Source organism: Hemitrygon akajei, chromosome 5 (genome assembly GCF_048418815.1).
Source record: "Hemitrygon akajei chromosome 5, sHemAka1.3, whole genome shotgun sequence".
NCBI lineage: Eukaryota > Metazoa > Chordata > Chondrichthyes > Myliobatiformes > Dasyatidae > Hemitrygon > Hemitrygon akajei.
In genome coordinates this window covers 125,600,565-125,615,792 of record NC_133128.1, presented here as the reverse complement: position 1 = coordinate 125,615,792, position 15,228 = coordinate 125,600,565, and the positions used below count along the sequence as shown (strand labels likewise).

Below are 15,228 nucleotides of genomic sequence, written 5' to 3'. Positions count from 1 at the left end.
CACCAATGCAGTCATCGATACTGCATAGGAAAACTGCGGGATGCTCACCAGTGTAGGCTTGCAACATAGTCTGTTCCACATAGCCAACAAACAGGCAGGCATAGCTGCGACCCATGCGAGTGCCCTTTGTTTGAAGGGAGTAGGAGGACCGAAGGAGAAATTATCGAGAGTGAGGACAAGTTCCGCTAGGCGGAGGTGAGTGGTGGTAGAGGGGAAATAGTTGTGTCTGGAGTCCAGAAAGAAATGGAGGGCTTTGAGGCCTTCCTGGTGGGGGGTGGAGGTGTATAGGGGCTGGACATTCATAGTAAAAATAAAATGATAGGGGCCAGGAAACCTGAAATTCTGAAGTCTGCAAGAACAAGCGGGATCTCTCAGTGGCTACTCATTTTAATTCCAGTATGTCCATCCATGGCTTCTTCCACTGTCGGGATAAGGCCATCTTAGATTGGAGGAACAACAACTTGTATTCCGTTTGGGTAGCCTCCAACCTGATGGTATGAACATTGATTTCTCAAACTTCCTGTAATGCCTCCAACTAACCCCCGCTTCCCTCTCACGTTATCTTTGTCTGCCCATTGCTTTAGTCTGGTGTTCCTCCCCCTTTTCCTTCTTCCATGGCCTTCTGTTTCTTTCACCAATCAACTTCCCAGTTCTTTACTTCATTGCTCCCCCTTCAAGTTTCACCTATCGCCTAGTGTTTCTCTCTCCCCCACAAATCTACTCAGCTTTTTTTTCTCCAGTCCTGCTTAAGGTTTTCAGCCCAAAACGTCAACTGTACTTTTTTCCTTAAATGTTGCCTGAACTGCTGAGTTCCTCCAGCATTTTGTGTGTGGGGCACTGATACAAGAAGGGACAAATTTTAAAGAGACTTGAAAGGCAACTTCTTTCTACAGAGGGTAGTGAGTACACTACCTGGAATGAGCTGCTAGAGGAAGTGGTTGACCTGGGTACAATTGCAACATTTAAGAGGCTTTTGGATAAGTTTGTGGAGGACAGAGGTTTGGAGGGTTATGGGCTAAATGTGAGCAACTGGGGCTAGCGAGGTGGATGCTCTGGTTGGCACAGACCATATGACATAGCCCTTCCCCTCATGTACCCAAGTGCTTCTTAAACAATACCACTGTACCTGCCTCTTTCTGGTAAATCATTCCATATACTCACCACCTATGTGAAGTTGCCCCTCAGGGCCCTTTTAAATCTTTCCCCTCTCATCCCAAATCTATGGCTCTAGATTTGGACTCCCCTGTCTATGCCTCTCAGAATTTTAAATATTTCTACAAATCACATCTGATTCTCCTACATTGCAAGTGTAGTTTAGAGGGAGGCTATAAAGTGTTTGGAGAGGAACAAAATGGTGCATTGTAATGGAGATTAATGAGCTATTAGACCACGCTGTTCTCATGGCTTAAAGGTGCACATCAAGTATTCCAGTATTTTGGGTATTATTTTTTAAGGTGCTGATTTCTGGCAGCAGATGAATCTTCATTGTTTAAAAAAAAATGAATGGTTAAAAAAAGTTATGACTGAAGAACTGCCTTTCATGATACTGGATAACTGAGATAATATGTCAAAGTTACACCTCTGGCAGACGCACTCTCCTGCTCAACTTGTAACTCAAGGTTACAAAGGTAAGTTCAAACATCAATAAAACCATTAGCCACATGTTCAGAAACTGGTTTTAATAGAAGAGGCAATTTCCAGATATCCATTCAGTACAAAGTACAAAGAGCTCAAATACTACTTTTTAGAAAAAAAAAGTTGCACCTACAGTGAGATCCCTTCAGTAAAATTACAATATATATAGAAAATTTGGGAGCATATAGTGGGAATTTCTAGTATTGGAGTTTTAATTGTCATTAGACTTAAATTTAACGTGCATGAGAAATGACAGGTGATTATTTTTCTCCAATAATCCATTGAATTACTGTTAGTGCATAATAGATGAAAAATAGCATGAGCATTTACTTGCCAGTTCTTACCAATTCTCTTAACTGTAGGCCTCGTTCAGGCAGCTGCTATTTACTGTGAGACAGGAAGGTACCATGCTATAGGTAGCAGGGGAGCCCTACAGTTGTACGGAGGGCCACTTCCCATTCTAGACTAATGGTGACATATAGGCGAAGTTAAAGAACTGCTGAGTGAGAAACGGCCTAGACACTCATGGATTTACATTTGGGAATGGACATAGTAAAACATATTTGGAATGTGATGTGCAGGACTGCACAAGCCCTTTGTAGATTTACCCAATGAAACAAGTAAGATTTGTAATATGTTCATCTCTGCAATTAGACAAATCTTTAGGGTGATTAAGAAAGCTCTCTTGTTCAACTATATTTGCTAAGAGTTTGTTATGCAAAGCTGAATGCTTTGTTAATTGGAGTGCCCTATATTCTTGCTGAGGAACAGGTTTTATATTTTTTTTAAAGTGCCCACAAAAAACAAATCCCTAACAGATACCAATAAGGGCATCTTTAGTGTTGAGGGTTAAGGTGAGGTTTATTCAGGGATTTTGTGTGTATTCCTTGAAAATAGGTGCTCTGATTTAGCTGAATCTCAATTTCTGTGATAGCAGCTTGAAGGAGATGCATTACATGACACGAAAATTATGATGTGATTTATGTGCACATGCTATTTAGGCTTTTACTCGAGGCATTTATGCAGAAGATGTCTATGTTCTATCATCAATTGTAGTTTTGCTGGATGCAAACAAGATCAGATTGTGGTACTATACATCTTTATCCATGCCCCAAGGCACATTTTCTGGAGAGAACTGTGCTCTCTCACCCAACCCTAAAACCTGATCAAGGACCAGGTAATCAGTCTAATGCAGTAATGGTCTTGTGCATAAATGCAGGTTTTAACTTGGTGTTGCTGTATTCTGTGTATAAAGCCAGGATTTACCCTCAGTCTTTAATGAGCTAACAGCTTCCCTTTATAAGCACACTCGAGTGCAGTTCAATCCATGAAACAAAATCTTTGCCAGTTTCATAGTTGTAATGTAGCATGGGATTTCATAGTTTTGGCTTTTTATTGGATAAATACAGTGCTGCTTTTTTGTATGATAAAAGGATTTTATCTCCATGTAAGTATATATTCCACAGAAAATCTTACAGTATCAAATTAACCCAGTGACAGCTTCATGTGTCAATACTCAGCCATTGCTGATGATCCAACACACGCCAGAGCTTGGGACTGCCATACAGTAGCTCGGTTCCTTTGCCTTTACAAGGTATCTTTGACAGTTCAGTCAGTGTTGAAGAACTTAATGTATATTGCACATTAATAGGAATTTCAGCCCTAAGTTAACAAACAGTTAAAAACATGCCACTTCTACCTCACAGGAAGTTCTAGTGTTTATCTCCCACCTCCCAAAGCAGTGACTGTTCCCAAAGATGCATCTTGGATCCTGCTTCCTCTCCAGTAGATCTAGGCTAGTTGTAAAGTCATACCTAACCAGGCACAATATCTACACTGAGGTTTGTAGTGAGGAATAATTAACATATCTCCAAAATTACAAGCAGAGAGTAACTAAAGTTAGTCCGTTAGTTCACCATTTCAACTGATGGGAGTTAAGAGTAACTAACTGCCTTGACATAGCTACAGAGAGAAAATGTTGAAAGGCTGCTTGTATGCAGTGCCAGAGGGAATAGCTTCTTGAGGCATTCAGGTATAACAATATAAACTGCACAATTTTAAAATTAGCAGTCCACATGTCAAAGGCAAACAGGCAAAACTCAGTGAAAGCTCTGAATTGTACATCCAAAGAACCCCATATTCATTCTTTTAAAATGACCATTTTACTCAAAGAGAACTCCCATGTTATAAATGATACCTTACAGTAGTATAATGCACAGTTTGAGAGGAATGCAACTGATTTCCAAATGTTCCTGCAGAAGGGCCTGGAGTGTCTGTGGGTCATTATACAAGTGCGGCCCTCCCACACAGCCCAGGTATACCTGTTGTATACCCAGTGAAGCCCTGAGGAACTGCCTGGGAAACAGGAGAACGATGTGGGGTTGCAGCTGCACTGGCAATATGTGAAACTAAGCAGGAAATTAGCATCACCAGCACTACGTCCCAAGTGTTTAGCAGATTTGTCCTACCCTGACCCTCAATTTTTAAATTTAACGGTCTTAGTGTTTTGGTAAACATAAATTAATTGCAGCAGTGAGATAATTGAATACAGTATAATGCAGTATAACGTCCTTCCTTTGTTCCCCTCCAGTTTCAAGCATTCAGCAGCTCTTCATCTGTTCGACCTATAGCATCAGGATTAGAGAGAGGATCCAGATCTGCAAACAGGTTAAACCAGGCTGATTTGTCCTGTGTGTTGCTCTTGTCAGCTGCGGGGAGAGGAAAGATTTGACTCATTAATACCAGTTCAGTTGAAGACCCCTGGTTCCATAGACAGTGTCTGGTTGGACAGCCTCTGCACTACAAATCCAGCAAAAGCTGTAACAGACAATGCAGCAAACTCTACCCATGCGCTTAATACCCTCTGGGCACAGTACATGCAGGTTCGGAGCTCCCTAAACTTGTACAAGGGCTAAGTGAGATCTAGTATATCATTGCCATCAGGCTTTGGCAGCTATATCCTAACCACCAGTTCAAAGGACAGAGTTAACTGGTGCATTCCAGCACTTGGGAGTACTTTGTTCACTTCCAACCAAGGATGCTAACTCATACCCTCCATTTCTAGGTGTGCTGATAGACACCAGCCATCTCCTCCTCCAAGATGAGGTCTCTAACTCCACATAAGAATGTAAATACAGTTTTGGGAAGCCAGTTCACCACAACACAAGCACATATGCGCTAATCCCAGGGCTCACACAACAATGAAGATTTTGTTTCAGACTGATGTCCTTCTTCACCTTCCATCAGTAACTGACTGAAGACAAGTGATTTCAGAACACAACAAGGCCCTTTCTTCATCTACACTCAGCGGCCTCTTTATTAGGTACACCTGCTCATTAATGCAAATATCTACTCAGCTAATCATGTGGCAACTTGATACATAGAAGCATGCAGACGTAGGCAAGAGGTTCAAATGTTCAGACCAAACATCAGAATGGGGAAGAAATGTGATCTAAGTGACTTTGATCGTGGAATGATTGTTGGTGCCAGATGGGGTGGTTTGAGTAATCTGGGATTTTAACACATAACAGTCTCTAGAATTCAGAGAGAATGGTGTGAAACAATAAAACATCCAGTGAGTGGCTCTGGATCGAGTTGACAGAAAGACGACAGTAACGCCGATAAACATGGCTTTCAACAGTGGTGTGTTGTGCAAAAGAGCATCTGTGAACTGAAAGTAGATGAGCCACCGCAGCAGAAAACCACACTGAGTCTAAGTGGCTCTGTTATTCACTGGATAAATCAGCTATCAATGTCCCTAATGACAATCATTTCATGTCTTTGGCAGTCCTCCGCAGTGTAATGTGAATATTAAATTCTCTTTGTGTGGAATCCTTTTCCTTCTGGTCATGCCCGTATTACAGTGGAAGATTCTGCTAATCTTGGAGACACGGTGTGTGCGCAGGGGTACAAAGGTGAGACTTCTTCTGAGGACAGATTCTGCTGATCTTGCCTAGTGAAATGTTGGTGGATGTGAAACTTGCTATTTGATCATTTAGATTATAGCACTGCCATCAGTCTCTCGCACTAACCTCTGGGTGGAACCTTTGGTAGGTTCTGGGATGGCTGTACTGGTACTTTTGGCTCTGGCTGCTGTGGGACAGGAAATTGCATTGGCTGTGGTTTTGTTAGATCAGTCCAACCTTAAAAATAGAAAAGTACAATCAGTAAATTGGCCTCCATTGTGTGAGATAGGATTGCACTACAAGCTGTGATAGTAACAACTGTATATTGGCAATAGAAACGTTGCTCAGCTCCACATCATACACTCACCCAACCAACAGACTTTTAGATGTGATTCTATATCTGATGTTACATGATTGATTTGAACAGTACCTAATTTGTTCTCCCTTACTAAGACCATATACTGGAGACCACACAGGAGATTGATACAAGGGGAATCTACTTCAGAGCATGCACTAGATCCCTGTCAGATTTAGTTTGTCTTAATCAAGCAACTTCTGGGATTCTGAGATTCATCTCAGTATCTTTGAGCTAAGCTTAGAAGTTTCAGTGTTTAAAAGAATGAGGGGGAAATCTCATTGACTTGAAAGGCCTAGATAGAGTTGTCTTGAAGAGGATGTTTCCTATAGTGGGGAGTTTATGACCAGAGGCACAGCCTCAGAATACAAGAATCCCTTTAGTACAGAGATGAGGAGAAATTTCTTTAACCAGAGTATGGTGAATACGTGGAATTCTTTGCCACAGGTGGCTGTGGAGACCAAGCCATTGGATATATTTAAAGTGGAGATTGACAGGTTGTTGATTAGTGGGGGTGTCAAAGATGACAGGAACAAAGGAGGACAAAGGGGTTGAGAGGGATAATAAATTAGTCATGATGGAATGGTGGAGCAGACTCGATGAACCAAATGACCTACCGTAATTCGGCTTCTATGTTTTATAGTCTTGTGTTCTAAGGAGTCAGAATAAGATTAATTAAGATCCACAGTTTGATTGCTAATGAATCCAACTGGACACCCATGTACATATATTAGTTGTTGTGTGAGGTTCTCCATAACCTTGCCCAATTACAGTGAAAGGCATTATGAGCTGGGTACTTCCGTTGGGCACCTGTCTCCTGCTGGAGCGTATTCAGGAACACAGTCTGGGGAGTATAGCATAATATCAAGCACACTCACATCATACAAAGTTACTGACAAATACTCAGCATTGTGTGATGAACATACACACACCCTTTTTGTCATCCACTCAACTTATTGGATCAGATCAGATAAATGAACAGGAACAGGGATCACCATCTCTGTGAGGTGAACATGCTGAAGTTGTGGATTTCCTTCGGCCGTAGTAACCTTCTGGTTAAGTTATTGGACCAAGAACCCAGTAATCACTGGTTCAAATGCCTCCAGTGGAAATTTGTTGGAACCAGAAATAAATGAGCATAACATGTGGTACTGAAGCACTCCAACCAGTTTACTGATGCCATTCCTCCTCTATCAGGCCTCAGTCTCACACACTGTGCTCAGAGAACTTTGGAAACCAGGATGGATATCAAATGCTGGCTTCTCTATGAGACTTGCTCAACAGAATAGACAGAGAGGAGACCGCCCGGGGGCCAAAGGTTAGGGGCAGTAATTGGTGAGTCAATTAGGTAAAGGCTTTCTGTTCGCAGAAGGTTGGAACTTGTTTTCAGCTGAATCAGTGATAACAGTTTGTAGAGAATAATGAGGAAAGTTAATGGTAATTACACAACACATACAAAATAAGTTGCAGCAAACAAAACACACACACGCACGCATGCTATCTTCTGCCAGTGAACTTTGTGTTTCTGGAACTACTACAGCTGGCTTAACCTTTGCAAAGTGACATGATTGCTGAGCACGTTTATGCGTAGAGGGGATGGGATGCACAGGCTGACTCACCAATGAAAGCTCCTGCCGTGTTGTGGCTGAGGTCAAAGAGCTGGGATGGCAGGAAACCCGCCGGAGCCTCAGCTGGTTTGAGATCAGCACCTTCCACCATGGGGCCCGGATTAAGCCCCGAGCTATCGATTATGTTCTGCCACTCGGGGCCGAAGTCACTAGCTGCATTGGGACTCGGGTTCAGCAGGTCATTCAAAAATGTCAGCTCGTCATTCTCCAGCATGCCTTCCAGTGGGTCCTTGGGTACTGAAACACAGAGATCCCAGGTCACACATAACAACTCACGGAACAGCACTCACTCACTGGGATACTTGCTGCAGATGGTAAATTCCTATTAAACACTGAGGGGCGAAACATTACAGAGCAAGGTCAGAGAGTAAAAGTGGTCTAACATGGCTCAAAATTAAGAAAATTAACCACTGGCTAACAAACTATGAACACTATACTCAAGAAATGAAAGTATAATCGGCCCTCCTTATCCGTGGGTTCCGCATCCATGGATTCAACCAACTGCGGATCGGGAAAAACCGTAAGTCCTCTCTCCAGCACTCGTTATTTCAGCATGTACAGACTATTTTTTCTTGTCATTACTCCCTAACACTACAGTATAACAACTATTTACATAGCACTTACATTGTATTAGGTACTATAAGTAATCTAGAGATGACTTAAAAGTACAGGCAGTCCCTGGGTTATGATCGAGTTCTGTTCCTGAGTCCGTCTTTAAGTTGGATTTGAAGTCAGAACAGGTACATCTGGTATTAGCATCAGTTAGTCAAACGTTTGTCTTTGTAGATAGTATACATTTTACCTTTCTATGCATATAAAACACATAAAAAACGCATGTATTTCAATAATTAAACCACTGCGTTGCCTAGTAATAACTGTAGCTTTCATCAGGGCAGGGCCTTTCACATGCTCCATTAAAATTGTTCTGATCGTTGACCGACTGTAGGCTAACACTTTTCCGATGACCGATGGTGTTTCACCTCTTTCCAATCGCTTTATTACTTCCACTTTATTTTCAATCGTGATCGTGATTATTTTCGTAAACAGAAATACTGCGGATTCAGAGCTGCGACGGGTCCTAAAGACCACCTCACTGGTCAGCTACATAAGAGACTTGAGCATCCGCGTTTTTTGGTATCCACGGGGGGGGGGGGGGGGGGGTCCTGGAACCAATCCCCCGCGGATAAGGAGGGCCGACTATATAGTTTTCAATTGATAAGGTATTTCACAGTTCTGTCAGCTAAGGCAATTCTAGCAATTCTTTTAAGGTCCAGCCACTGTTGAAATATTGTGGCAAAAATGGTGAGGGACATTTAGTCCAGTGCACCTGCCATTCCTGAAATTAACTATTAAACATCTGGACCTTCTTGTCCTATTATTGTCTTTGCTGCTGAGTGAGCTCTCTCAGTTTAAGATTATTTAACAACCAGTGGGTTAAAAAAAAAAGATCAAAATGCTCTCTTTTCGTTGCTGCCATCAGGAAGGAACACAAAAGCCTTAGATCCCATACCACCAGATTCAGTAACAGCTATTATCCTTCAACCGTCAAGCCCTGAACTAGCATGGATTACTGACACTCACCAAAACACTGAACTGATTCCACAACCCATGGACTCACTTTCAAGAACTTTTTGAAATTATTTATTATTTTTATATGCAATGTTTGTCTTCTTTTGCACATTGGCTGTTTCTCAGTCTGGTTGTAATTTTTCCTAGATTTTATTGTATGAAGATAGATGGAAGGGCACGTAGTGTTGGAGGAAGCAAGGTGTCTGCAGAAGGACTCAGATGGGGGAAAGGACAGAGTGGCAGATGGAATATAATGTAGGGAAGTGCATGGTCATGAACTTTGGCAGACGGAATATATTGGGATAAAGTTTAAAATCAGAGATGCAGAGGGACTTGAGAGTCCTTGTGCAGAATTCCCTAAAGGTGAATTTGCAAGTTGAGTCCGTGGTGAAGAAGGCAAATGCAATGTTAGCATTCATATCGAGAGGATTAGAATACAAAAGCAATGATGTAATGCTGAGTGCTTGTAAGGCAGTAGTCAGACTGCATAGTGAACAGTATCGGGTTCCTCCTCTAAGAAAGGATAGAATTTGAATACAATTTATTTTTATATCCATCCATACGTGAGGGAGTAAAAATCTTTGTGTTATGACTCCGTTGCAATGTACAGACATGTGAATTTGTAAGTCTAATGGCCTGTAGAAAGAAGCTGTCCCGTAGCCTGTCGGTCCTGGCTTTAATGCTGCAGTACCGTTTGCCAGACGGAAGCAGCTGAAACGGTTTATGGTCAGGGTGACTGGTGTCCCCGATGATCTCCCAGGCCTCCTTTATGCATCTGTTGCTGTAAATGTCCTCAATGGATGGAAGTTCATGTCCACAGATGCACTGGGTCCACAGTACCACTCTCTGCAGTGCCCAGCGATCAAGGTTGGTGCAGTTCCCGTACCAGGCGGTGATACAGCCAGTCAGGATGATCACAATGGTGCCCTGTAGAATGTCTTGAGGATTTGGGGGCCCATGCCATCCAGCCCCGTTGCCTTGAGGCCGTTGACACGTTGGAATGTTCTACCTACCTCAGCCTTGCAGGTGACCAAGGTGCAGGTCTCCTCAGGGGTTCAGTCTTATCAAGCTTGAATCTAGCATAAAAGGCGGCAATGTTGACTGTACTGCTGTGTTTCCTCTAGAAGTCCGTGATGGTGTGCAGTCCTTTCCATACGCTGCATGTGTCAGAGTTGTGACTGGATTTTGTCCGTGTTGCCGTTTTGCCACCTTGATGGCCCTATGTAAATCATAGTGGCAACTGTTGAGCTCCTGTTGATCTCCGAGCACGGAGGCTTTATCCCATGCTTTGAGAGCAACACGCACTGAACTATTTATCCAAGGCTTCTGGTTTGGGTAGACCCAGACCAATTTTTGAGGAACAATGTCTTCAATGCACTTGCGAATGAAGCTTGTGACCACCTCCATGTATTCGGAGATGTTTTCAGCTTGAATTACCTCCCAGGTGATGCTATCAAAGCAGTTTTGTAACACTGAGTCTGATTGGTTGGACCAGCAGTGGATAGTTTTCATTATGGCCACTTCCTGTTTCAGTTTCTGCCCGTAGGGTAGCAGCAAGATGGAGGAACGGTCAGACTTTCCAAATGGAGGGCGGCGAAGTGCTTTGTAGGCGTTGCAGAAGGAGAGTAGCAGTGATTGAGTATGCTTCCTCCCAGTGTACTCACCTTGACGTGTTGACAGAACTTTGGGTGAGCTCTAGTCAGTGATGCTCGGTTAAAGTCTCCAGCGATGATGAAAGCAGCCGCTGGGTGTGTGGCTTCATAGATATTGATGGTTTCACAAAGTTCATTGTGAGCCCAGTTGGTATTGGCCTGTGGTGGGATGTACACAGCTGTAATAAAACAGACATGAATTCTCTAGCAAGCCAGAAAGGTTGACATAGCAGCACAAGGTACTTCAGATCTGGGAGGAAAAGGATTTGAGGGTGTGCACACCACTTGTGTCACACCAAGCATTGTTCACTATGATATATTCTCCCCCACCTTTACTTTACCCAGAGAGGTCTTTAGACCTATCTGCTCAGAACACAGAGAACCCGATGGCTTGCTCTGGTGATTCTTCCGACAATCAGGTTTCAGTAAAGCACAAGATGTTACAGTGCTTTGTTTCCCGTTGGAGGGCGATTCGGACTGTCGGCTCACACAGCTTGTTGTCCAGGAGTAAGCCAGGGAGCAGAGGCCGATTTGCGCGCTGTCTTAACCTAACCAAGATGCTGGCTCTTCTTCCTCTCCTCCAGTGATGCTTCCTCGGTAATGCCAGTGTGGTGAATGAACCTCCCGTGGTTCTTACGAGCAAGGGGTCCCAGTGGTAGAAAGGCAGCACATTATGACCAAATGCCATCTTTCCGATGTTCAAAAGAGTCAGCCGATCATACCTGATATGACCTTCAGCTTCTTGTAAGAGCAGTGCGGAAAGAAGTAGAGAGATAAGCAGAAAATTACAATGCCAATTCAGAGTACACAACACGGCTGCCGTGCACGGTGCCAATTCTGGCATTGGAGTAGTTCCAGGAATAAAAGGATTAACACACGAGGAGCATTTGATTGCTCTGGGCCTCTACTTGCTGACGGTTAGAAGAATGGGAGGGGGGAGGGAATCTCACTGAAACCAATTGAATATTGAATGGAGTGAAAGTTCTGGATAGAATAGATATGGAGAGGATGTTTCCTATAGTGGGGGTAAGTTTAGGGCCAGAGGGCACAGCATCAGAATAGAGGGACCTCCATTTAGAACACAGATGAGGAATAATTTCTTCCACCATCTCCCCAGGCAGCCTGCTATGGTCACCTACTATTCTCACCTTAACCTTTAAACTTCCCCCTCACCCTGAACCTTCACCCTCTAGTATTTAACATTTCCACCCTGGAAAATAGGCTCTTGGCTGTCTGTCTATGCCTCTCACTTTAGTCAGGTCTCCCCTCAGCCTGCGCTGCTCCAGAGAGGATAAAATAAACTGCCATGGTTCTACTAGAGTGAAAAGGCTATATGATTAAATTAAACATCCTGAGGTCAATGGAATCCAAAAACAAAGTTACCAAATGTCACACAAATTATTTTAAACTGAGATAAATCTGTCAGGAGAACATGTGGTTCAAGCCATTCTGACAAATTCTCTCAAGTTTTGAATTATCAAATTTATTTGTAAACGATGGGCCTAAATCTTTTCCAGTGACTGAGGGATGAGTGGTAGTTCAGAGAGAAGCTAATTTCTCTTGGTAATTTGAGAAGGTGCTAAATGGAGATGAAATCATGATCCATATAATGTCAAAAAAGTGCTGATAGATTTTATATGGACTAAGATCGAGGTGGATGCTCAGTGGTGGAGAAAGGAGGTAGAGGGGAAAGTCAACATTGTGCTTGAAACTAGAAATTATTTATATACTAAATGGCAGCTCTAAGTTGGGCACAGCAAGCTACCTGGGTTTGAACGCAGCTCAAAGCAAAAGGAGGAAATGGAGTACTGATAGATGCAATCAGTCTTCCAATTTCTATAGAGTCCAATTACACAGAAGTAATTAGTGCCTTTCAAATGGTAGGAGACGCTCTCCCCTCAATTCACATAAAGCCTGGGTAATACAAACAACACTATATTTATTGAGTGTTGATTTCTCCTACCCCAAGCTTAAATCTGCTAAAGGTTTGAAAAGGATTTGAAACTGTTAACAAAATGCTCTTACTCATTCCTATGGCACTGAGTATCTGATCTGAGCTACTCGATGCACAAGTCATAACCACAGCTTGAAGGCTCTGAAGGTATAACAAGAAAACGTACTAAGGCAACTTTTGACTGAATCTAAACTGATCTGTAGCCATACCACAGGTCACAAAAAAATAAGAATAAAGCCTGCACAGACACAAAGGATGTGGGAAAAGGAAGAACAAAGTGGAAATGTAACTTCTGTTGGGTTACCACAACTCAAATCCATCTCTGTTTCATTCAATTCCAGCTTTGCGCTTGGAATCACACAACCCTTTCGGCTCAGCTTGTCTATGCCGACCACAATGCCTCTATCAATTCATCTGGCAGCTGGCTCTAGATGAGGAAGGCAATTACAATATTATCATTCAGTTCGAGAAGACTAGAATATAAAAGCAAGGATGTAATGCTGAGAATTTATAAGGTACTGATCAGACCACATGGAGTATTGTGAGGAGGTCTGGGCCTATCTAAGAAAGGATGTGCTGGCATTGGAGAGGATTCAGAAGAGGTTCACCAGAATGATCCCAGGAATGAAATGGGGGAGCAGATTTGATGGGCTGAATAGCCTAATCCTGCTGCTATATCTTATGGTCTTATAACCATTACTTTCATGTTTTATTTGTCTGACTACATTGCGGATTCTCTGTAATCAAAACAATATTTTGCATTCTGCTTTTTTTTAAACCCCATTTGTACCATTTAAATGTACCTATGTACAGAATGATCTCTCTGGCTAGCACATAAACAAAAGCTCTGTTGTAGCTCACAGTAATAAGCTAATTGCCAATTACCTCTATGGAAAAAATTAAGCCCTCAGACCTTTTTTAAATTTCTCCCCCTCGTTGCAAACCTGCAGCTTATGTATCCTGTGCAACCTAGCTCCAGCTATATATCCTATCTGTGCCCTTCATAACTCTATAAACTTCCATAATATCACCCCTCAGCCTCCAACATCCAGTGAGAACAAACAAAGCCTATCCAATCTCTCCTTATAACCACATCACTCCAATCTGCAAATTCCTGGTGAATCTCTTCTGCACCTTTGATATTTCTAACACACCCTCACTGTTGTGCTGGGACACAAAACTTCATATGTGCCCCCATGCATCATGTCCCAATCCATACACTCAGTGCCTCAGCCCGTGAAGGCAAACACACTAAATGCCTTTTTCACTACCCTATCCACCTGTGTTACACTTTCAGGGAGCTACAGACTTGCATCCCAAGTCTCTTTGTACATCACCAATCCTACGATTCCTGACATTTACACTACGAGTCCTACCAGATTTTTATCCCAAAGTATCTGACCTCACATTTGTCTGGTTTAAGTTCCACCTGCCACCTCTCCTCCCAACCTTTTATGCTAGACCATTAGACATAGAAGCAAAATTAGGCTGTTTAGCCCATCAAATCCCCTCTGCCATTCCAGCATGGCTGATTTATTATCCCTCTCAACCTCATTCTTCTCTCTGTAACATTTGATCCCTGAACTAATAAAGAACCTATTGACCTCTGCTTTAAATATACCCAATAACTTGGCCTCCACAGCTGTCTGCGGCAATGAATTCCACAGATTTACCACCCTCTGACTAACGAAATTCCTCCTCTAAGGGGACATCCTGAGGCTATGCCCTCTTGCTCTAGACTCCCCCACGAGGAGGTCATCCTCTAGCTAAGCCTTTTATGCTGATCTGTATCTATAGATGAGTTTTTTGTTATCTGTGACTCCACCAATTTTTCATGCCATATTGTGGGCTGGAGATGTTCCTGGCCAATAGGGTTTGGCTACTTGGTGCAGAAACCCAGTAGGTAAATTTGTTGTTTTGGCCACATATGAGGCACAGTTCCCTGAAGTAAAAAACATAAAGACCCAGGAACACTAACTCAGAGGAGGCCTCTGGCATGCAGAATAATCTGATTCCACTTGCTTATCTTTGCTGCACATCCACAACATGTTTGGTTAACAAATATCTCTCCATTTCAGATTTAAAGTCAACAACTGACCAAGTAGCAGGTGCCCTATGTAGAAGAGATTTTAAGCTCCCACAAGCTGTATTAGAACCATTAATTCACTTCACCCGTCTATCCCATGCATATCCTTGGAATCCCTTCACCTTCATTAGTGCAGCAAATAAGATGCCATTTCTTCTAACAGAGCCACTGTCTGTCGAGTCCACTCTGCTAGTCGATAAGATCAGGCCTCCCCTCCACACCACTTCCCTGCTCCCTCTCTCCATAAACTTCAACCACTTTGTAGTTTAAATATTAAATACTAGCTTTCTTTGTCGATGTCCATTGAAACATCAAGTGAAATGTGTCATTTTGCATTCACAACCAACACAGTCTGAGAATTGTACTAGGGGCAGCCCACAAGTATTGCCAGACTTCTGGTGCTGACACAGCATGCCCATAACTTACTAACCCTTACAAATCTGG

At 42.7% G+C, this 15,228-nt stretch overlaps 1 protein-coding gene across 3 annotated transcripts in view; it reads right to left on the bottom strand.

Annotated features, from left to right (window-relative positions):
* Positions 1–1,664: 1,664 nt before the first annotated feature.
* LOC140728155 (islet cell autoantigen 1-like protein) overlaps positions 1,665–15,228 on the bottom strand; it is a 137,917-nt gene continuing 124,353 nt past the window's right edge. For all 3 annotated transcript variants that reach the window (XM_073046410.1, XM_073046412.1, XM_073046411.1), the window contains 3 exons: positions 7,515–7,760; positions 5,667–5,777; positions 1,665–4,343 (listed from right to left, as the gene is read on the bottom strand). In XM_073046410.1, the coding sequence (XP_072902511.1) occupies positions 4,228–4,343; positions 5,667–5,777; positions 7,515–7,760 (473 nt within the window). In that variant the 3' untranslated portion in view covers positions 1,665–4,227. The remainder of the gene's footprint in view (positions 4,344–5,666; positions 5,778–7,514; positions 7,761–15,228) is intronic.